This window comes from Branchiostoma belcheri, unplaced genomic scaffold (genome assembly GCF_001625305.1).
Source record: "Branchiostoma belcheri isolate BF01 breed outbred unplaced genomic scaffold, Haploidv18h27 scaffold3, whole genome shotgun sequence".
Lineage (NCBI taxonomy): Eukaryota > Metazoa > Chordata > Leptocardii > Amphioxiformes > Branchiostomatidae > Branchiostoma > Branchiostoma belcheri.
The window spans coordinates 155,382-178,164 of NW_017803909.1; the positions used below are offsets into that span (position 1 = coordinate 155,382).

The following is a 22,783-nucleotide window of genomic DNA, read 5'->3' on the forward strand; positions in this document are numbered from 1 at the left end:
TTAATTTATCAAGATTTCTGGGACTACAAACTGTTTTCTTCAGCTTGAATTTACAACAAAGGTTGACAAGCCAAGAAAGGAGATACATTTTCCAGTAAAAATAGTGGTGACAGTTTTCTATTTTTAATTTAGTATTTATGATCATTTGAGACAGTTTTCTATTTCCATATATGATCATTTATGACAGTTTTCTAGCTGGTATTTTTATTTATGATTATTTATCAGTAATCTTCATCTTCTTTGCCATACCAGCCATACTGTTTACAACAACCCGGAATTTTTTCAGCACAAGCTGGGCATCTTCTGCATTGATGTGATGATGGGTGACACATCGAATCCCACGTTTGAAATCCGTAGGGTACATTGGGACACGGACGTTCACGTCTAGGCTGTCACTGGGGTCGTAGGTGTTTAACATCTCACAGAACTGGCCGGGGGTCACGGCGTGTGACACAAGCTCAAACACAATGATGTTACTCTGCACAGCATTCAGGTCGATCTGTAACACTGATGGGTCCATGCTGTGGATTCCTGGGAGGCAAATATAAATGTTTTTGTAAGGGAATGTCCATCATACAATGTACATGTTCTACCCCAGTGCCGACTATGTTTATGGTTCAATCAAGCAGGTTTGATATCTTTAAACCTCCTTGGTTCAATTAAATAATGACTCAAGTAGACAGTATGTCCCAAATTTAACTGCAAACGGATCATTATGTAGAAATAAGTCTCCAGAAATATGTTGTAATGCATTGTGATGCTATTGTGTGAAACATAGCACAATAACCTTAGAAAATGAGCCAATTATTTTTTTTACTTTAGATTTGCATTAGATTTCTGGTATCTAGGATTACCATCCATACTCAATGTGGTGTAACCTTACCCTCTGCAATGGTCCTGGCATTGTCGTGATCCTGGTGCAGTCTGGCAGCGCCATCTGTGATGGCCAGGAGACCAGCTGCAGCGAGAACACCTGCCTGCCGCATGCCACCACCCAGCACCTTCCGCAGCCGCACGCACCTGCCAAAAATTTCATTCTCCTGTACCTTCTAACAACTCCGTGTAACAGGTTTTCAGATATATAAGTTCAAGAACTTATCAATCTGATTTTGTTATGTGTTGAGTCTGTAACAGTACAGGATAGTGCAAGCAAATAATCACACAAATGGAACAAGTTGGACATAGTAGTAATGATGCATATTGTAATACACCCTACATATGACAGCCAACCCAACAGCCATACCTTGCTATGAAGTCTTTCTTGCCACCTATGACAGAGCCAACTGGAGCACCCAGGCCCTGAAATACAGTATGTTGTATTAGCTAACATACATAAGGTCTAATGATTATGATTATAACATACCAGTACTGAGTGATGGCTTAGTTTCAAGTGAAACAATGAGATTTTCTGGTTGTGTCACCTGGTTATGATCAAGGAGAATTTTTTAAATATCCTAGATATAACTTAATAGGCCTAAATTTGGTTTAGTTACTAATTACAACAAGTTAAGTCTTGTGGAAAGATAGGTACCTTAGACAGGCACATGCTGACAGAGTCGCAGTACTGCAGGATTTCACTAGGTGGCACATTCAGTGCTGTGGCAGCATTCATCAGTCGAGCCCCATCCATATGGACCAGAAGTTTGTGTCTGTCAGCAAGACTTCGCAGCTGCAATGGAGACAAAAACTTCAGATGGAGACAAAACAAAAACTTCCAACTGTCCAGAAACTCTACAAGTATGATTCTTTACCTATATTATATAGTACATATGTCATATGAACCTGCTAAATTTTTTTTAGGAATGAGTCAATGGTTTATTGAATGAATGATCTTGATTCAAAAATGAACTTAAAGATCATTCACTCAATAAACCATCGACTTATTCATTAACTCATCTGTCAGTCAAACTTTTACTGACTTACTAACTCATATTCACAAACCCTCAATCACACAAACACTTGTAGGTAGAAAATCTTTACCAGTATTACATGTAAGATCACCTAGTAATCGAATGATTCCTTCCTTCCCTACCTCTTGTAGAAAGCTGAGAGGTAGCACCCTCCCACCACAGATGTTCTGTGTGTTCTCCACACAGATGAGGCGGGTGATGGGCAGGTGGGGGTCACTGGTCCTGATCTTGGACTCCACCTCGCCAAGGTCAAACGTACCGTCTGGTTTGTTCCTGACTGTCCTGGGGTGGATGCCTCCCAACTGTTGAAGAAGATAGAAAAGAAACAAAGCATTATACATTTTCGTAGATACAGACAGCCTAAACAGACTACAGTAACTGTTCTGTTTATTGCTACACAAATTTTTTTTTACATATATATAACATGGTGAGCAGACCCTCTAGCTGTCCTGCTACAAAATGTAACCCAACACCACAGGGTGTCTGCTACAGCACCAGTTACCATGGTGACAGATATCTGGTGCAGGTTATCGACTGTTATTTGTTTGGAGAAGAAGATGTATGAGGATCAGTATATAGAGTCCATTAAAAGGCTTTGTCTTTACCTGTGCAGATCCACCCTGTTCATAAATAAAGATGTGAGCACAGTCTCCTAGCAGCATCTCAGACCCACGCTCCCAGCAGTGGGCCATGACTGAGGAGCAACACAACAAGGCCATGAGAAAGTGTCTGATCTCATGTAATACTTTGCAATTTTATATTTTTGTACCAAGTTTATATGGTGCAATGTAAAAACTATGGAAATATGTCAAAGTTCTGACAGTGCAGTATGAACTTTGGAAGGATTCATACATGTAATGCTAGATAAACAAGTTCTTTATCTCTCTTTGTCTTGGGGCTAATTATCAGTAGACTACTTTACCAGTTTGTTGTATATATGGAATGAAACTCACTAGAGCAGAAGTTTCCCATGGTTCCAGTGGGAACAAACAGGGCTGCCTCCATTCCAAACAGTTTAGCAACCTTTTCCTGCAGAGCTGGTTGGGGATAAAATGAAACATGTTTAACTACTTGCTGGAATAATAACTGTCATAATTCTTCAACTTATCAAGATAACTATTGCAATCCCCATTGTCTCTTTTACAAGTTTATTCAGTTACTGGTGGTTCGCAAATCAGACACTTGTGAAACATCTGTGAGTTTCAAATGTAGCCTCACCATTTACAGTAGGGTCCTCCCCATATACATCATCTCCTACCTCAGCCTCAGCCATTGCCTGGCGCATGGCTGGTGTAGGCTTGGTGATGGTGTCGCTGCGCATGTCAATAACACGGACACCGCCATCTTCCTGATTGTTCGACCCACCTCCTTGGTACATGGACATAGTTCTCTTTGGGTAGAGCTGCACTGGTGCTATTCTTCTGGTACACAAAGGTAGAGGGACTGCTCTGTCTACAAGTGAAATTAAATGTACTTTCCTGGTAAAAAGTGTCTTGTACAAAGTAGAAGTCAGTATCCTGCTGCAGGATATTCCAGTCCAAACAAACATGTCCTTTGGTGTCAGCACTACTGTAGCCTTGCCACTACTGTAAGATCTACACATGCACAAGACAGATAGTTCCTGAAAGAGAGTACAGAGGTGATCATGTCATTGGATGTTTGTAAAATCATCTGATTCTGAGTAGAGTATCTAGGCATAATTGGGAGTTAGGCAGTTTCTGAGGAGGATGTCCAGGAATATGGGGTGTGTTGTGAGAGTTACAAGTTACAAGGTTCTATCAGCAAAACTGTTAACGTTACTTCTATAACTGTTACGTAGATTATTGGAGTGTTGACAAAAAGGCTCCACCCCTGAGGCGTCACCAAGAAAAAACCCTCAACGTCCGTTTCAATCTCGATATTAAAGGCGTTGGATGTTTCATGTAGTGTGATTGCCTTGTTCAAAGCATTTACATAGTACAATCATTGTCGCACTTGTTGTATGTAGGTCTTGTAGGTTAGAATTTTAAAGGTCACAATTTACCCTATCTAGAATGATCATAATAGCGTATCTATATGGTTATACAAAACAAATCAATGATACTGACCAGTATCTTGCTGCTAAAAGAAGGGACATGAGCTTGTTACCCGCATGAAAACCGACAAGAATCTTGCGTTTTTGCAGATAAACGTCCCAGCACGTTGTGGGCCGCAGCACTTCTACTTGGACCGGGTTATTGACCTATAGGTGAACCCGAGAACGCATCCAAACACCAAAATATTTCTACTTAGATGATATGCTCTTAATTCAAACAGACACAAAATACTATAATACATTAAATATGAATTATTATTCTAGAGGTATTACTCTCATAAAGTTTGTATCTTATCTGCTTAGATAATACCAATAAACACACGTAGGTTTTTAGCTACGTGTAGATGCTTTCTATTGGCTCCAAAGTTCGTCTGCTGAAGACTACCTACACGGAGAAGACAGTTTAGATGTTGTTTTGTAGGTGTTTAGAATATTGCTATGCTCTTCTTCTTCGCTATTTTACATGTTAGCTGATTTAGTCTTTGTAAATGTGTTTGTCTACTTCAAATCTATAGATCTGTGCTGTATAGTGAGCCGCAATATGGAAGGGGAGTGGTGGGGAGGGGGGCGTGGCAAATATTTGGCATGGGTAAACTTTGTAACTTGTTGTGATCATTTTGTCACTCAAGTATATCAGAATATATCTTTTATAGATCAGTGTTATATACCGGTGGATTAGAATGTTATGCAATGTAATTTTGGAATTGGCACTTGCAAAGTTGAATATCAGGAAAAAATTCTTCAGTGTCAGAGTGATCCAGGAATGGAACAAGTTACCACCGGAGACGGTGAATCAGACGTCAGTAAACAGATTCAAGAGTAGCATCGACGAATACATACGGAAGAAGATGACCATAGGAGCTACTAAGGGCTACCCGCCTTCTGGCTCCTGGTCTCTGCAATTCAGGTAAATTCAGGTAAATTTATACCATGTAAGCCCCACGAGCGCAAACACTCCAAAAAGTTTTGTAATGTTCAGGTTTTGTTTTGCCCAGTTTAGTGTTTACTTGACAACGTGACAACTCGACCATGACTGGATCAGCCACTATCAGGAGGTTAGCTGCCATCGCCTTCCTCATCACAGTCCTCTCCACAAAATCAACACACAGCAAACACACCAACGTGGTTCTTGTCGGCGCAACAGGGGACCTGGCTAAGAAATATCTCTGGCAAGGCTTCTTTGACTTGTACCAGGCAGAACATGCCAAGGGGAACACCTTTTCCTTCTACGGAGGGGGAAGGAACAATGTAGAGGCAGGTGGTCCTATTCTACAAGAGATTGTAACAGAGAGTAGGAAATGTTCCACCGAGATTGATAGTTGTATACAGCAGAGAGAAAACTTCGTCGAAATGGTGAAATACCACAGACTGAAGTCAGAAGATGACTATGGAGAATTATGTAGAACCATTGAGGTAAACCTCAAACAGTCAGAGCTGGAAGAAAGTGGCAGAATCTTCTACCTCTCTGTACCTCCGTTTGCTTATCCGAGTATTTCGGCCAACATCCACAAGTTCTGCAGGCCTAAGGAAGCTGGTGCTTGGCTACGAGTCGTGGTGGAGAAGCCATTCGGACATGACCTGCAGTCAGCTGAAGAACTGGTGGAGAGTTTGTCGGAGTTCTTCTCGGAGGAAGAGTTGTACCGGGTGGATCACTACCTGGGGAAGCAGGCGGTGGAGGAGATCTTACCGTTCCGGCGCGGGAACTGGGACCTGGAGGCCATGTGGAACACAGAGCATGTAGAGAGGGTGGAGATAGTCATGAAAGAGACCATTGATGTGAAAGGTGAGAGTATAAAAAATCTGGAGAGAAAAGACTAATTAATAAGGTAACATACTACTAGTATACATACAGAGCTGTGCTGAAAGGTAACTACAAAGTCTTTGCTAAAGATTTCTTTTCAAGTTTAAAAACTTCAATAGCAAGCAAGGTTTGATTTCTATACAAAATACCATTATTAGATGTCCTATCAACTGTTAAATCTGATTTTAATATCACATTTTAAAAATTTCTTTCCAGGTCGATTGAGCTTCTTTGACAGCTATGGCATCATCAGGGATGTCCTCCAGAACCACCTGACTGAAATTCTGACCTTGGTTGCCATGGATGCCCCACAGAGAGGTAACCTCAGTGATTTCCAGCTGAAGAAGCTGGACCTCTACAGCCACATCCAACCTTTAACCTCAGAGGGCTCTCTGATTGGTCAGTATGAAGAATACAACGACCAATGGCAAGACGAGTTGCAAAAGGAAGACAAGGACATCAGCCAAACAGCAACTTTTGCTGCAGTTGTCTTTACCATAAACAATGACAGGTGGAAGGATGTACCATTTGTTGTTACAGCTGGTAAAAAGTTAGATGAGAGAGTTGGATATGTAAAAGTTGTGTTCAGGAAGCTTCTAGATGATGAAAACTGTATAAAAAGGGCTTGTCCTCATAATCAGGTCATTTTCCACATTGGACATGGTAAACTCAAGGTTCCTGCTGTGCTAGTTTCAAAGGGCCTTCCCAAACCAGTAGTGCCAATGGGGTGGGTTGAGTATGAACCTCCTGCAGATATGGAGATTTTTGATCTTCCTGCCAGTGCCTATCATGTCTACACCCCAGAGGTTGTCAGGGATGCATACAGTTCTATTATCGAGTCTGTGTACCATGGTCAGAGTGACCGTTTTGTCAGTTCTCCACACTTGCTAGAATCTTGGAGAATCTGGACTCCTCTTCTTAAAGAGCTGGAAGGAAAGGAGCCAAAGAAGTACCCCGGTGGAAAGGAAGACTCGACACTGCAGTACGTGTTAGTTGACGACAAATTATATTTTCTATCAGATCTGTTAGTTGATCAAAACGATGCATTTGCATTCTCAGCATCCTCTACACCAGGTTCATTAAACCTGGCTACTCTGCCATCTGTGTTTAGAGGTCAGAGGTTAGTCTCAGGCGACAGTGACAAAGTCATTACTCAACTGGCCAATGATATCAAAGAAATAGCCTTACAAACTCTCCAAAGAAAAGACCACTTTCACATTGCGTTCTCCGGTGGCAAGAGTCCCTTAAAGCTGCTGAACTATCTTGTCCTGGAGTCTGAGAGGATGGGGTTTCCATGGAAACAGACCCTTATTTGGTTTGTGGATGAGCGCTGCGTCCCCCACAGTGACGAAAGGTCAAACTTCTACTTCGTGGAAAAGAACCTTCTCCGCTACCTCAACATCCCTTTGTATAATATCAATCCCATGCCAGTGGGTGGGGCTTATGAAGAGTGTGATGTAAACGGGGCTGACCGATATCACAGTAAAATCTCCAACATCCTGGACGGTGCCTTTGACTATGTGTTACTCGGGGTGGGGTCTGACGGACACACGGCCTCCCTCTTCCCAGGATCCCCTGCACTGCAGGAGCGGGAAAAGTATGTCACACTCGCCGACGCGACAGGAGATGCGGAGGTCAAACAGAGGATGACCTTGACCTTTACATCCATCAACAAGTCCCGGAACGTTGGTGTTCTCATACTTGGGACGGGGAAACATGGTGTTGTTCAAAAGCTCCAGGATGGGGGAGTTGATGTGGAAAGTCTACCCATAACTGGAGTTAAGCCAGAGCAGGGCAGCATGACTTGGTACATTGATCACCAAGCTCTGTTTGGGCAGGAGTAGATTACGTTTGAGTTTCAATCTGTCCTGGATGACTTAACTGCGTGTTCAAGTACATACCATAATCTTGGTAATGCTTCTATTATGTTTTGGAACTGAAATCCAAATCATTCAAAAGTATAATGACAACTATGCAACATGGCTTACACTAAGTGTAAGTTTGTGGTCTATGAAGTATGATATTTACCTTGTGATTGTTTTTTTTCTTCAAGGAATGGAATAATGACACAGCACAATACAAACCAGAAATGATTTCACAATCATGGATCACAGGCTCAAACTGTCATGTCTAGTCTAGCTTTTATAAGTAAAACATCAATTGCTATGCTGCTATCTCTCTGTATATAAGGCAAACAGGTACTAGCTTTTCCAAAATTCTCATCCAGCCTTGAGTGATTGTTACACATGGGATGGTAGTATGATTTACCAGTATTGACTGCTAGCAGAACAAATATATTGCACTAGCCATTATGTAGATAAAGTGAAGCAAGGTACCATACATGCAAGTCTTGTATGGGTTAAACTTGTCTTTAATAAAAAATTACTCAAGCTAAATCAAATAGAATATTGACAAATGGCATGCCCCTTTTGATCGACTATAGTGGGTAGTAGTCTTAGGATTAGCTGCTGTATTTCACCTGACTAATTGCTCAGTTGTAATAAAAAGATGAATTATAATGCTGTGAATAACTGAGTTTTATTTTGTATGCAGCTCTGTTTCTTGTATCTGATCATGACATAACGACAACACACATCATATGCGTAATAACCTGTTTTTGTTTATTTTTTCTGTGGAAAGTACAAACATGTTGATCTGTTCCGATAGTCATCCATATAACTCTTATGCATTACTATGTGCAAGGTGTACACAGGGTTGTTTGAAGTGCTTTCAAAACCATTTCATTACTTTCTGATATACATCTGTAAAACAATATCACCCATCTGTGGTATGTCACCGTAAGACAACTAATATCAAATACAAACTTCAGGTAATGTATGTCATTTTTTGCACATATACAAATGTGACAACTGGCCCATGCCATATATGATATTGACTCTGAATACATGTACTTCCTAAATCCAATCTACTTATGTGAATGTAACAAAAGAAGAACGCATACTAAAACTTGCAATCACAATTCAATTTCATCATCACACCTTTGACTGATGAATTTGTGGTCAGCATAAAAGGAAGTCTACCTTATCCAAGAGTTACTTTTCCGTAAATGTTAATACTATCAGTGTTGTAATTGTAATCTGCTTGGTCGACTACCTTTAGCAATGTAGACTGCATTCCTAGTCACTGTCAAAGATTGGAGATGCTGAGGTTTCAGTATAAGCATGGGACCACTAACATTTGATTCCAAACAGAATTATCTAAAACAGATTTACTCCAAACAGCAAAACATCACTGGGATTTAAGAGACATCCAATGCTGCTAGTACATTTTAGCAGTATTTCTTATCAGATGAATTGCTTATGGTACACTTTAGCATACAGATCATCTACATTGTAGGTCTAGAAAAATAGTACTTCTGCCATAAAAGCTACAAGAACTTGCTTGTTTATTCTTCACATTAATGTACTTGTTGATTACATCATATAGAAAAGTGGCCAATGTGATTAATTCATGATTTGCTGTACATTTAGTATGAGGGAGTGCCAGTACTGTGCCTTTCTTTGGCTGTACCTTGCCAATGAAAAATTTGCAGACAGAAAAGAATGTACAACTTCTAGGTCACTCGATAGGGAATCATGTCAAGGAAAGACAACCAGGAAGGATTGAATAGGAGTCCGTAAAAATACTGGAGCGATACCTTTTTTTAGAACATGCCTGTAAATGATTTCTGTGTTGAATTTCTTACAATTGCAAATTATCCCAAACTGTGCGATGCAAAATTTCCACAGGCCTAATGGATGCAAGGCATCCTCTAGCCATTTAATGTCACTCCAACAGTGTGGAAGAAACCTTTTCTTTACCACTTCCAAAAGTCTCTCAAGGACACCTTCTACTGTTCCGAAAAAAAAAAAAACATCTACACACTCTTTCTAAATAGTTCAACTAAAAAAAAAAGAATTGGAATGGTTTATCCTAACCTCTGTAGAAGAGAGAAAAAGATTCAGAGTCAGACACCAAGAGTATAATTCTACTGACTTCTGAACACCTATGGTGATGCACCATGAACTGATACACCAGAACTATGAGTGGCAGGTACTGATGTAATAGTGTCAGCCACACTTGGCAAGTTGCGCAGGAGGGTTTAAGTATTACTAACAATTAACACTGAACATGCTGGGATAGAAACATAGGTTTACAGTGTCTCTGTTGTAGCTGGCTTCACAGGCAATCATTATAACCCTCTTCATCTCAACTACCTCATATAACCAATATAGAACCTACGTACATGTGCTTTTAAGTAGTTCTGGTACCTAGGATGGAAAGGGTTTGCGATCTCTCTCTGTAATGCACACTGCTCATTTCAGTAATTTACATTTTGTCTTAAGAACACACAAGTTTAATATCTTGGTTCTCAGATTTCTTCACAAAAAAAAAAGAAGAGACAGGGCAAAACAAAAAACATGCCTCAAATGTTACAACATTGAGCCATGAAGTCAACATAGCTGGCTGGTTTATAATTAAAACAATGAACTTTTAATCAAATCACTGCATTGCTATATGGAAAAATTATAGCAACTACAAAGACAAGGACTTTCTTCAAGAGATTCAACCAACTGAGAACCGACTGATTAAACTAGTTTGACCTAATGTACTGGTCCTAATCTCCACCTGCCTAGAACCAGATCAGGGCAGACCATTATACTACAAAGGGGTGCACACATCCTGACAAATCTGACAGCCCACATTCTTCATTTCCCAGCATCCCCCTTGCCTGCGTCCCCTGCTATGACCTTGTTGAAGAACTCAGGGTCTTCGTCTTCATCCAGGTTATCAAACAGGCTGGGCATGTCGTCAATGTTGGCGGGAGCATATTCAATCAGTTCCTTTCCTGGGAGTAAACGCAAGGCAATTTTAGAACATGCTACTTTAACTTCAATGAGCAGAAGACATGCCCCATGGACATGTTTGAATGTGGCAACTTGTTCTTAATGTAGTGTGTACTCTGTAGCCTTTACTATGCACTTTCTGTACTTACATCACTTAAACCACTTTTCTCCCAAATCTATATGACAAGTCCATTAGTACTTACCATACATCGATAGTGGTGTCCGGTTTCAAGCATAAGCATGTCTGCAGCTATAGTGGTGGTGTAACAACTTGAAAGAAGACTAAAATGGCAGGGAGATAGTGCTTAAGAAAGATTTATAAGAAATATTTACTTGTATTTATGTCATGCTGTTTCATAAATAGTTATAACTTGGGCCCCAACTTGTAGTAGATCTTCCCTAAATACTATCTCTCTGCCTTTTCAGTCTTCCTTCAAGTAACTAGGTTACATGTTTTTATAAGTTAGCTAAAGGTAAAATGTGTAAGAATTGGACACACAAAGTACCTTTACCTGCAGCCTCCGAGGATTCCAGACTGGCCAGGTCCTGCTCGTTACGGGTGTGGACCTCTGACAGGGAGTCTAACAGGGCCTGTTGTCCGCAAAACAGGGAAACATTACATGTTATCAACATAGAATAATGGCATATTCTACAATATTAGTGTGTAACAAGTAAAGCTTTATGGGCAATTAGAATTTAGAAACTTAGTCCAGTCATTCCGTTGCACGATTACTAGTAACACTGAATGGACTGTCCTTAGCAGAAATTGTCAACAAAATTCCATTTGAGCCCCTAGAACAATGTGTACATCAATGTACAGCCAATCAATGTCACACAGGGCCAGGCCAAGTGCATGCTGGGTACAAATCATCTTCCCAGCTCTGGTCCATCAAAATTTGAAGTGGGGCGGGGCTCTGGCCTGGGTAATATTCACCTGTCCATGGCTTGATTCTGGCAGGACAAATCCTGCTCTGTTAGCTTCTAGGGTGTGTGGTCTCCAGTCCTGCAGATGCACATGGGAGGCCAAAATAGTTCTGTACATCAATTTTGAATCTCAACCTAACACAAAAAAGTTTGGAAACTTGATTTTGGTTGGTCAAGTTTGGCTGACATAAATGGCAGGTTTAGCAGTGGAGGGTATAGATGATGATTGAATGTCAAGAGGAGGTGTTTTTATTTCTAATTTTGATTCAGAATTAGGACTGCTATGAAGAGGAGTGCAAGGCTCTAGCCAGTTCATTTTCTGTCAAGACAAAATTGACAAAGTCTTTGGTAAGAATACAAAAACACCCAAAGGAAAAACAGCAACCACTCTCAACCCCATGATTTACCTCTCAAAATGTGGGAAACTGCATTTTTAAAGGCTTGAACATCCAAACTTTGTCTACAGACCCACTCCGATCATGAACCTGGGCTGACGGAAAATAATTTTGAGCTGGCTAGAGCCCTGAAGGAGCCTTTTTGATCTGTCCTCCCTGTAATTCCTTCTCTTTTCGTAATTCCTACCCCCAAAAGACGGGGAACAACAGACGCTAAACTGGATAGTGAGTGAGTGAGTAAGTGAATACAAAGTTCACAAATGTATGAAGATGTTTGATACTGACCGTTGAGTCGGACATGAGAATGCTTGGTTCGTTGGGGAGGAGGTTGAAGACATCGGTGAGCTGCGAGGCGTCCAGGCTGAAGTTTCCACTCTGCAGCAGGGACTGGATGGAGTCCAGGCTGGACTGGATGGTGTCCACGTGAAAGTCCACGTCCTGCCTGGTACAACTTGGCTGCACACATCTGGATTTTCCACCAGCATATAACATTCACATTCAGTCAGTGAATGCAATACTATGTCATAGGTACCGTATCTGTTTTATTTTGAATTTGATTAGGACGAAGAGAAAAATTCATATTTACCTGAATATGGCAGGTGTGTACATTCTGTGGCATTTAACACTTAAAATAGAGCAGGGAGAAGTTAAAAACAAACTGACCTGCCCAGCTGCTTAGGAGGCGAGCTGTGCACTGCAATGGACATGTCTTGTGGTTCCTCTTGTACAGTTAAGGTGCCCTCAGCAAGCCCCTACAAAGGTAACACATGGATGATATGCTTGAATACATTGTGTACATAAACAGTTTTAACAGGGTCACTAACCATAGGACAATGCACACTTCTAGTTTTAAAGACTGTTTTTGAAGACTGGCTTCCTCCTTCCCTAGGCCTGTCTACTTATGTTTACTACAACACACCTGCATGAATGTTAACTATAACACACATGCATGACTGTTTACTACAACACACCTGCATGAATGTTAACTATAACACACATGCATGACTGTTTACTATAACACACCTGCATGAATGTTTACTATAACACACCTGCATGAAAGCTGTTGGTGAGAAAGCTTCGTCCATCAGCCCTTCACTGGGCACTCCTGCCATGTCTGCACCAAGGCTGGACGTCACCGATGTCGGGGTGAATGGCAGGGACGTGGGGGCCGGCAGAGAAGAAGCGGTCTGCACGGAGCTAGCCGACGTCCCCGGGGCCTCGGAGTAGGGGGGAGGGGGTGGTGTCACAGCTGGTCCACTGCTGCTACCCTGGGGAACAACACCCGGTCCCCACAACACAGGTTAGACAACAAGAACTGTATTCCTAATGACCTTCCACAAATCTGCTGGTTTGACACATCTGCCTCTGTATGGCATCTGTTTAACCGTAACCGTCTTACCTTCTTTCAGAAAGCTTTGCACTCAAGATGGTCTTCTTGGGAAAAAAAAGTTATGTTTCCGGTTTCAGTCCTGAAATAAATAGGGTCAGTGGGTAACGAGTCTTCGTTTGGAAACCTGGAAACAAAACATTTTTTTCCCTAGGCCTAGGCATAAGTACACTATAAAATGTTACGAGATGTTAGTACATGGTTTGCTTGGCCTGAATACCATGCAAAAACAACGTAACGGGTATAGCAAAAGGTTAAAAAAGGTTGGATGATACCATGGACCCCGGGTCGTGAGGAGGGGGGCTTCAACCTCACCACAAAAGATGCGGTCCAACTGAGCTAGCCAGATATCATTGAACGTGGACATGTCATGGTCCTGAAATATAACACCAAAGCACTAAGTATCAATGTGCAATAGCAATACATTATGTTAGTTTTTTTAAGACCTGTTGACTTAACTGACTATCTGAAAACACACAATGATGAATCATACCAAGGATTCTGTTCTACAGCTACTGTAGCAACATGTAACATAAAACATAGCAAACAGCTGACTAACCTTCCTTGCTGGATGACTAACCTTCACAAAGGTATAACAGCCACTTCATCACAAAATGCTTAAACGGGAAAGAAGCACATACAGCAACAAACACTTCATTTACATGTACATCAATTGTGCTAATGAAAAGGCATGAGCTTACCCCTGGTGGAGAGGTTGGTAAGGTAACAGTCGGCATGCCCTGCCCACTGAAGGAGGCCAAGTCTGTGATGTCTGATATGATTGGTCCAGAAGAGGAGGGGGAGACCTGTTGCGGCTCCTGCGGTTGGTTCTTTTTGTATCCAATCATGGGAGAGGAAAAGGGAGTAAAAGGAAATGAGCTCTCCAAATCTACGAGTAGTTGTACAAATTGAAACATAAATGGCATCACCCATGCAGCATTGCCAAAAAGTACAAATCAGCAGCCAAAGAACTTCAACGTTTAAACTTTCTGTTGTCAAGATATTCTCTTTAATCTGATAATTCTAGGGTACATGAAGGATGTACATCTAAAGTAATTTGTGACTGATACTAATGACCAAGAATCGGAAGTTCTTACCATAAATGGCTCTGCCTCTGAAGTGTTGTGCAGAGATAGCTGCCTGCTATATCTTGGCACCTTGCTTGTGCTGGGCATGGCATCACCATAGCTGTCTTCTATTGCCAAAGTCCTGCAAACAAAGTACATTATACAAAATTTGGACATTCAAACATCAAATTGTAAAAAAAAAACTAGTTTTTACTTTTTTATTGTTCTAAATGAATCTCAAAGAAATTAAAGTTGATAGAACCAGTATATGAGAAGGAACTCTAAGACTTTGTTATATCATATTTTGCCTTATCCTTCTGGTATAAATGAATACATCTTTCTCGCGACATACAGCCTTCCCCACTATAATGATCCTTCCTGTTCTGTTCACTTAAAAAGGTTGTGAATTTTATTTGCTGACCTCCTCTTGATGCCGATGCGCCTGCTGGGCTGGACCAGAGTGACCAGGAACTGAATCAGCTTGTTCACAATCTGCTGCTGCTTGTGGTGCTTCTGTCTCAGGCTGGCGACTTCTCTCCATAAGGCCTCGTTTTCCCTGGAGATGAAACCATCATAATCATTAGGCTGAGGAAAATTAATGTTGTGTTTCCCATTTCAGTACTGAAAAAATAGGGACTGTAGGTTGAGATTTTGCAAGAATAATCCAACAAATAAAGTTTAACAATGCATTGGGACTGTCTCAAGGAATAAACATAAGGTGAGAGGCTGCCTTTAAAACAAAATGAAAGTTGGACATGCTCTGGGTAATACATAGCAGTTTGATGTTTATAGTTTTTGGAGCTTAGTGCAAGATCACAATGCCAACATCTGTGCTTTCTTGCATTACCACAATGTAGTAACATGTATCTAAATTCTAATGGTTCTTTCAGCTGCAAAAAGTTAAAACTTTAAGAATGCCTCCTTTCCCTTCTACCACAAAATTACATCTCGAGCTAGATGGCTAGCTAGGTACCACTAGAAGAAGGAGGACAAAAAAAAAAGGATGTGTGATAACTCACTGTTTCATTGAATGCAGCCTGGTGTCAATGGTCTCCTGTTTACCTCTCATCACCTTCACATCATTCAACACACGAGACATGTCCTCATGTCTCAGCCTCAGGTCGTCCGACTTCACAACAGACACCTAGGACAAGACACTTTGTGAGAAGGTTTCTACAGACAAGATGTTCACATCTTGTGTTAGGGGAGGGAGAGGCATGAAGAAAAATTAAGGGTAGTGTAGAAAGTGTCCATTGTTGGTTTGTAAACATGATCAGATGGAACAGGGTGTTGTTTCAAATTACAACACAAAGAAAACAAAAATTAAAAAAACAAAAACAACACAAAGGAAAAGCATTAAGAAGAAGTTAATCACTTTGGTGGTGAAACAAATAACTGTATTGTACAAGAGACAAATCATGTCCTGATAAGCTATTTGATGGAATGGAAAAGCTACCACCATGTGTATCCCAAGCCTTTATTCAAAGACAAATCAAGCTCAAATTACTACTGGATAAATTACAGGATTACTTGTCACATGAAACGTCTGGAAGTAATCCCCGAAATTTATCCAGTAGTAGACTAGAGCTTGATTTGTCTTTGAATATTGTTTACCTGAATGCCTAACCTCCATCCCAAGCCTTTGCACCAAAAGTGGTTCACTCAGCCAACCAACACAGAAAAAAAACTAAAACTAGACTACCTATAGATACTACCTGTCAATGAAGGGCAGACACTACAACTATGAAGAAAAGTATAGCATTCACCGGTGGGCCAACCTTCCTCTTTATCTGTTCTAGGAGATTCGGTTTCCCACGAATGAAGTTCTGGTGGCTGAATTCCATGTCGTCACGGTCCGCCTTCAGTCCGCCAGACTCCACGTTCATTACCTTCCGGAATCCATCTATGGAATAAAAGATGTTTTGACACAGTGAAGTATATGTGGGGAAGGGGGTGTAGGGGAATGAAGTATTATATATGTTATGCTAGCCTATTCAATATTCCAGCTTGTTTGCCCTGACGCAGTGCCTACTTGGCAATTGTATTGGCACACTGGTAAAGTCAGCAGGAAAAAAAGTCTGACTCTGAGTTAAGTCTGGGCTATTAAATCTAAATATAGTTTAATGGGGGATTCCACACCCTAGTTTCATAACCCCACCTATGCACTTCCTCTTTTGTAAATTGATATCCCTCCAAAGAAATGTTCCATTTGACAGCTTTGTATTGTAAGAAAAGTGGGTCACATCATAATATTGAACAATGAGAATTGCTTAATCTTACATTACAAACAAGTCTACATGTCAAATTGTAACAGTTGGCACACATTCCATGTTGTTCACGCTACCGCAGTGTTGACTTGGAAAGGTTTCAGTCTGGTCACTCAAGGGCATCAGTCTACTTGGAAGGAGGCCATATTCCCAACTTAAACCATAAACACTGTCTGGGTTATGGAACAAAACAACTTGTTTTTCAAGCTCTTCAATCCCTTCTGGTCTTTGAAATACCAGACAACCCCCTAGACAGAGGGCTACTAAAAAAAACAGCTATAGCTATGCCAGTATAGGAAACAATCATCATGGCGAATGAAGGTATACTGTGCTTTCTGTAGCCCAGTATGCAAAATAGATTTGCAGAGAGGACAAAAGAGACACTCTATAGCTATGAATTAAGTATAATAGGTTTGAACACTAGGCTAGTTTCTTTTTTGTGTGTGTTGACATTGACAATGACAGCCACTCTGCAGAGCTTTTTTGTACATATGATAACAATGTATGTTTATGAACCCATGCTGCATTATGGTATTCCTGTACATAAATTTATATTGATAAAATGCATGTGTACAAGCGGCAGTATTATGTCCCATGCACATATCAACTACACAAACATGTTATGGACCAACACTGGTCATACACGTAAGCAGTAACACTGGAGCTGTGGCTCGATGCTACATGTAAAGCTTCTAGAAGGAAATCCTAATCTGTTCCAGATTACCAAGGGACTGGTGTGCTAATGGGCGGGTTAGCAGGTCAAGGGTAAATGACTTTGCAGGTGTCAAACACAGACAGCAAGAATTTCTAGAAAGCCTTTTGCACTACTTTAAACCTTAAAATGCTTAGTAATCTACCAATGTATGAGTATTTCATGCCATGCATTTAATATTTGGTCTTTGGAGTAACTTACACATGTTGAGTTGTCGAACAAAGCTGGCCATGTTGTTGTGTTTGAAGAACTTGGGCAGGACTTCTTTGGCGAATCTGGCCTGGTCATACACATGGAAACTTGCTCCATTCTGGAAAGGGAAACACATGGTTATAGATCATCAAGTCTAGTCTGTATTTACAAATGTATTATATTTACTAATAGAGATAATTACCAGTATGGGATAGTTCCACGCAAAACAAGCCCTGCAACATCCCTGAATAGTCGCTATGGTGCAGCAACATCCACAAAATCATTAAACTTACAAGCATATAAATAAAACTGTAACAAACAATTGTGTAACTGTTTGTGCAATCAGGAATAATAATAGGCTGCTACCTGTTTTAAACAATTCATAATTTATTCACAATTATACTTTGAAGGCTTCGAACACAAATTGATGTGTAAGATATTTGGTTTTAATTTCGCAGGAGGCCTAGGGAAGAGGGGACATAGTAATGCAAATCATGCCAGACGGAACACATGTATGTTCACAGTGCGATGAGTACATGTATGTAGGTACATGATGTAGTTCTTTGTGATAAGAGATCAGTACTGCGAAAACCATGAACATGAAATCAACGTGGATATTTCATGATTTTCAGTAAGCTACTAAGTACTGACAGAAGGTCACCTATTCTGCAATAGCAACTGAGTATTACAACACACCACATGCATAATCTATGGCGTCCTGATCAGCAAGGACAATGGGTATGGAAACCTATGTATGCCGGAGCGTTCACATAATTTCAAGTGTAGTTGATCTAGCAAATACTTCCACTTCAAAATCATAAATTTCGTCTAGCAAAAATCTTCAGCGCCACCATAAATTCTGGGGAAATTCTTTCTTTAACCTTGATCTAAACCTGTGTAGCCCCACATCACAAATTTAACAATTTCTTATCATGCAAGAGGAATCATTTTATCCAACAGCTGCAAAGTTTCCAGGCTGTACGTGCGTTCGTTAGTCGGTACGTGTACATGAGGTATCATCTCACCGTGCTCCAGAAAATCAGCTCGTTGGTGGAGGGGTCCTCTACAAGCGTCCAGAGCTTCGTCAGGAAGGCGGGAACGGCGCCGCCGGACGACTCGCCCCCTCGATAATCTCTCGAACTCATGACGACGAATAATCAGAGCAGTTTAGACGCCCTCGAGAGCTGGAAAATCGCCGCTGCAAGTTCACGTCCGATCTAGATGAGTCACGAGGCGGCCATGACAGGTGCGCACAAACAACGTAAATATTTGCGTCATGGGCATCTCGCAGGCTCTCGCGAGATTTGAGGGAAGTACTAGTAGCCTGTATATTCAAGCAGATGTGTGGTTTGGGTTTATATAATACTAGTAATTTTTCTTCCAGGTGTTTTTTCTCTGGATGGAGTTCTTAACGAACGATATTAAAACAATGGTGACTCCAACGATATCATAAAGACCCATCAGTGCCCACTATTATCATATGTAAAACAGCAGTAACAAACCTATCCCCCTCCTTGGTTCAACCATGGAGGTAGTTTTCTACCTCCATGGTTCAACCAATCAAGGACATTATGTATAATGTCTCTGAACCAATTTAGATTTTAGGCAATTTCTAGCCAACAAATGTGATAAAGACTGAAGTGTCATAGGAACTACCTAAATACATGAATATGACCAAAATAAACTTCAGGGATCAAAAGCACCACCAATCTCCATTAAATTTTACTACTAACGTTACAGATGTTACATGTGATCACCCTTCTCATGCCTAGCCTGGTGTCCAGCCTTGTTAGCTTTAGTCCGCTCCCCAAGATCCGCTCCCCGACAAAAATCGTTTGAATGGTAACAGCGCCCAGTCTTGTTGGCAGGGAGCGGATCTTGGGGAGCGGAGTAAAGCTAACAAGGCTGGACAACAGCCCTGTGCCCCATGACTTGACTTTCAGTAATGATCTCTCTAATTCTGGACAAGTAAACTCACACAACACAAGCATATTGCTGTTGATAGCTTGTTGCAACATATTGTAAGCAAAGTACCACATTGTAAAAAAAATACAGGATGAAAGTACACATACTATAAGTTTTCTCTTAGCTCTATCTATTCCTTTAATACTGACAGGTGCATGGAGGTAATCAGTCATATAAAGGTACCATCAAGAAAGGTAACTTTGTGACAACTTTGCAAATACATATTCTAAAGTCTATTTGGGATATACTTACCCCCGACAACTATTTCAAATCCACAGAATATGTGAAACTACATGTAACGTTACATATGATACTGTATAGCCAATTCCCATAAGCTTATAAATTGAAAACAATGCCTAATTAAAAGTTAGCAAAAAAAGATCTAGTAACAGTCAATCCAGTAACATACTAGTAGCTGCTAAGCATAGTTTATGCTTTTGCAATATCTCATACAAAGGAGCATTATTCCAGCCATTTGACTGAATCTTCTTTCTAATGATTGACAAAATTATGGTCATTACTTATATTACAGTATCTTGAAGACAAAAATTATCTAGTACAAAAAAAAAAATATCAGGATTAGGTGCTGTGACAGTGATCATGGGTTTGCTCAGATGTTGGAAAAGAGACTAGGGCTAGGAAAGGTACTGGTAGTCTATTCCCTATCACCCTTCAGTACAGTGACACAAGCATGGCTGAACAAACCCTTTGACATGGTTCCCACAAACTTAACTGACTTGGCTTCTGGATCAAAACAGTAGACAGTTTTTTTAGCAGTGTGGCAACTTCTGCCTCCACAGATGTAAAGCTTCCCTCCAAAGACAGTCATTCCAAATGACCTTGTATGAGTTAGACTTACAAAGAATTCTTTTGCCTCAACAACCTCACTCCAGGAACCCCCGTTATCACCAGGGGTAAAACAATACATTGTGTAGAAATATGATAGTGTGGGTCCAACCACATAGATGTTACCATTGAGAACTGAAGCAGGGATGTTACCACATGCTACAGGTATGTCACTCTGTGGATGCCACTCAGTGTCTCCTGGGCTGATACGGTATACTGTAGATACTTTGTTTTCATCATTGGATCCACCAATCACATATATGTTGCCATCCAATACTGCAACAGCATGCATTCTCCTTGGCTCTGGGAGTGAAACACCGTCACTCCATTTGTTCAGGTGTCGGTCGTAGACCTCTACAGATCTCAGTGCCGGGCTGACCGAGTTTTTGCCTCCGATTGCATACACTTTACCTTGCAGCACTGCCAGCTTGTGCCAGGCCCGAGTCACATTCATTGGAGCAAGTTTGGCCCAGTTGTCCAGTTCTACATTATACAGCCACACTTCCTTCCCGACCCTGGGCCTCTCACCTGCAGACACAATAATGTCACTTGTGCCCAGAACAGCTGCAGCAAAGCCATAGCTGGCGTCCTGCTTCATAGTTGTCAAAGGAACCCAACTTGAGCCAGATGGCTCAGCAGAACTGGTCATCATAATGGAGTTCGAAAATTCTGGACAGGTTGCCGGTCCGGTATTCTCAAGACCTTCAACTTCTACCTGTTTTAGATGCACTGCCCCTCCAATGACCACAACTGCCTCCCTCAGACCACTGACACGACGAGGACGGGTGCGTGGTGACTGGACCTCTCCTGGGAACAGCTGATATCTGCGAGTTTCTGACACGATATCTGGGCAAGACTTGCGTATGGCGTTGTTGGTCTCCACTTTCTCCATGAAGTACATCTTGTCCATGAAGGGAAACCTGACCAGTTCCATCAGCTCTTTCATCTCCTTCCTCCTCTTCCTGGTGTCATGGTTGATCCAGGCCATCACTGCTGTGTACACAGTTTCTTCTGAAGCGTTGAGGTTGTCAGATGAGATGAGGGTGACGAGCTGGTCCTTTCTCAGGTAAAGGAACTCGGGCGTTTTGCTGACGGCTGTAAACTCTTTCATGGCGTACGGCAGTGCCTTTTTCTCCAAGTCAGGGGACAGCATTCCACCCAGGTCTAACATGCTTAGACAGTTCTGAGCACACAGATGCTCAGATAGGAACGTCGTGCACGCATCAAAAACAGGTTGGATCTGAAAGAAGTTGGCCCCTTCCAGAAGTTTCACAGCGTTGTGTTCGGTGATGGTGACTTTTGAAGTGTAGGCATAGTCAACAAGAAGCTGGAGGGTACTGGTGCTGACTTCCTGAATGGTCACCTTGTCTTCCTTGCTCTCGCGAAGCCCGTTACAGAACAACGCACGAAAATATCCACTGCAAGCTGCGAGGACATTTCGGTGGCACGGAATCTCTTTTCCAGCAACACAAAGGATGACATCTACCAGCAGGCTGTTGGATCGCAGTCCCTCCAAGCCCTGCAAGAGGGTGCCTGAGTGTGGTTCATGGCAGAAGTTGAATGATGTCAGTGATGTCTGTCCTGCCGCCATCATGCAGGAATCCTGCAATACAAGTGAACAAACCGATAAGTTACACTTGACAAATAAGATCAGTAGATGGTCTCGGTTCAGTCCGAGGTTATACCAGGGGTCCCAATCAAAATTTTGATTTTATCTTGGCTGGTGTACTAGTAGGTGTATGGAAGCTTGGTGGAAGCAGTGTTGTACATGTATAATTTTAGCCTATTGTCCTTTTTTGTGTTTGCCCTACAGGCTTAACAATAACAAGTCATGAAACATTTAATAATTAATAAAATTTGGAACAGAATGGAATGCAGGAAATTCTTTCCCTGTTTTGCATAAGCTGAGGCTCCAAGGAAAATTATACGTAGGACCACAACATGACGGACAGCTATGAAATCCCTTCGTGAAAACACTTTGAAGTGTGGTGGGTTGATTGAAAAGTCAAGATTCCTCAAGACAAAGCCATTCCTCGATACAAAACGAGAACCAGATGTTTGCAGGGCACTTCTTCTCTACTGTATGTAGAAAACGTGCTGTTTTGTCTCATAAATTTCGGCCCGATTCAGCTTCAAATTTTCAACTCGAAGATAGCAAATGCAGGGTTCCCTTACCTGACAGTGAAGCCGTTTCTGATCTTTTGTTTTTGAGAATGGTGAGGCTCGTGGTCAGCACAGGATCAGCAGAAGGAAATATTTATGCACGTCAGCAGACACAAAACCGCGGGAAAAACTTCTATGAAGTCAAAGGTCATTCCTGGAATATTCCAAATCAAGTGACGGGGATATCGGGGATTGAGTAATAGATTTCCTACCATTGCTATGAGACCTAACAG

At 41.4% G+C, this 22,783-nt stretch overlaps 4 protein-coding genes across 10 annotated transcripts; 1 reads left to right on the forward strand and 3 right to left on the reverse strand.

Moving 5' to 3' along the window:
* Positions 1-115: 115 nt before the first annotated feature.
* Positions 116-4,155, reverse strand: LOC109473866 (probable low-specificity L-threonine aldolase 2). 2 transcript variants are annotated; one of them, XM_019773987.1, is made up of 9 exons: positions 3,998-4,155; positions 3,129-3,362; positions 2,864-2,947; positions 2,516-2,604; positions 2,033-2,212; positions 1,532-1,669; positions 1,244-1,299; positions 884-1,020; positions 116-531 (listed from the first exon to the last, which is right to left on the reverse strand). In XM_019773987.1, the coding sequence occupies exons 2-9, from the start codon at positions 3,292-3,294 to the stop codon at positions 215-217; spliced, it is 1,167 nt and encodes a 388-aa protein (XP_019629546.1). In that variant the 5' UTR covers positions 3,295-3,362; positions 3,998-4,155; the 3' UTR covers positions 116-214. The 2 variants fall into 2 exon arrangements, with proteins under 2 accessions (XP_019629546.1, XP_019629544.1); XM_019773985.1 differs by lacking the exon at positions 3,998-4,155 and having other exon boundaries at positions 3,129-3,571.
* Positions 4,156-4,339: 184 nt separating this feature from the next.
* LOC109473865 (GDH/6PGL endoplasmic bifunctional protein-like) lies at positions 4,340-8,138 on the forward strand. Of its 2 annotated transcripts, XM_019773983.1 has the most exons (3): positions 4,340-4,401; positions 4,985-5,767; positions 6,002-8,138. In XM_019773983.1, the coding sequence occupies exons 2-3, from the start codon at positions 5,014-5,016 to the stop codon at positions 7,627-7,629; spliced, it is 2,382 nt and encodes a 793-aa protein (XP_019629542.1). In that variant the 5' UTR covers positions 4,340-4,401; positions 4,985-5,013; the 3' UTR covers positions 7,630-8,138. The 2 variants fall into 2 exon arrangements, with proteins under 2 accessions (XP_019629542.1, XP_019629543.1); XM_019773984.1 differs by lacking the exon at positions 4,340-4,401 and having other exon boundaries at positions 4,932-5,767.
* A 247-nt stretch (positions 8,139-8,385) lies between these two features.
* Positions 8,386-18,870, reverse strand: LOC109473861 (heat shock factor protein-like). 5 transcript variants are annotated; one of them, XM_019773976.1, is made up of 13 exons: positions 18,602-18,868; positions 17,586-17,694; positions 16,184-16,308; positions 15,425-15,549; positions 14,827-14,961; positions 14,436-14,547; positions 14,040-14,168; positions 13,001-13,219; positions 12,615-12,703; positions 12,237-12,417; positions 11,567-11,635; positions 11,139-11,223; positions 8,386-10,634 (listed from the first exon to the last, which is right to left on the reverse strand). In XM_019773976.1, exons 1-13 carry the CDS (start codon positions 18,719-18,721, stop codon positions 10,495-10,497), a joined length of 1,638 nt encoding a protein of 545 aa, XP_019629535.1. In that variant the 5' UTR covers positions 18,722-18,868; the 3' UTR covers positions 8,386-10,494. The 5 variants fall into 5 exon arrangements, with proteins under 5 accessions (XP_019629535.1, XP_019629534.1, XP_019629533.1 ...); XM_019773975.1 differs by having other exon boundaries at positions 11,145-11,223; positions 16,172-16,308; positions 18,602-18,860; XM_019773974.1 differs by having other exon boundaries at positions 16,172-16,308; positions 18,602-18,860.
* Positions 18,871-19,568: 698 nt separating this feature from the next.
* LOC109473513 (kelch-like protein 24) lies at positions 19,569-22,711 on the reverse strand. The gene is made up of 2 exons (XM_019773391.1): positions 22,563-22,711; positions 19,569-21,990 (listed from the first exon to the last, which is right to left on the reverse strand). Exon 2 carries the CDS (start codon positions 21,979-21,981, stop codon positions 20,197-20,199), a length of 1,785 nt encoding a protein of 594 aa, XP_019628950.1. The 5' UTR covers positions 21,982-21,990; positions 22,563-22,711; the 3' UTR covers positions 19,569-20,196.
* Between the last annotated feature and the right edge of the window lie 72 nt (positions 22,712-22,783).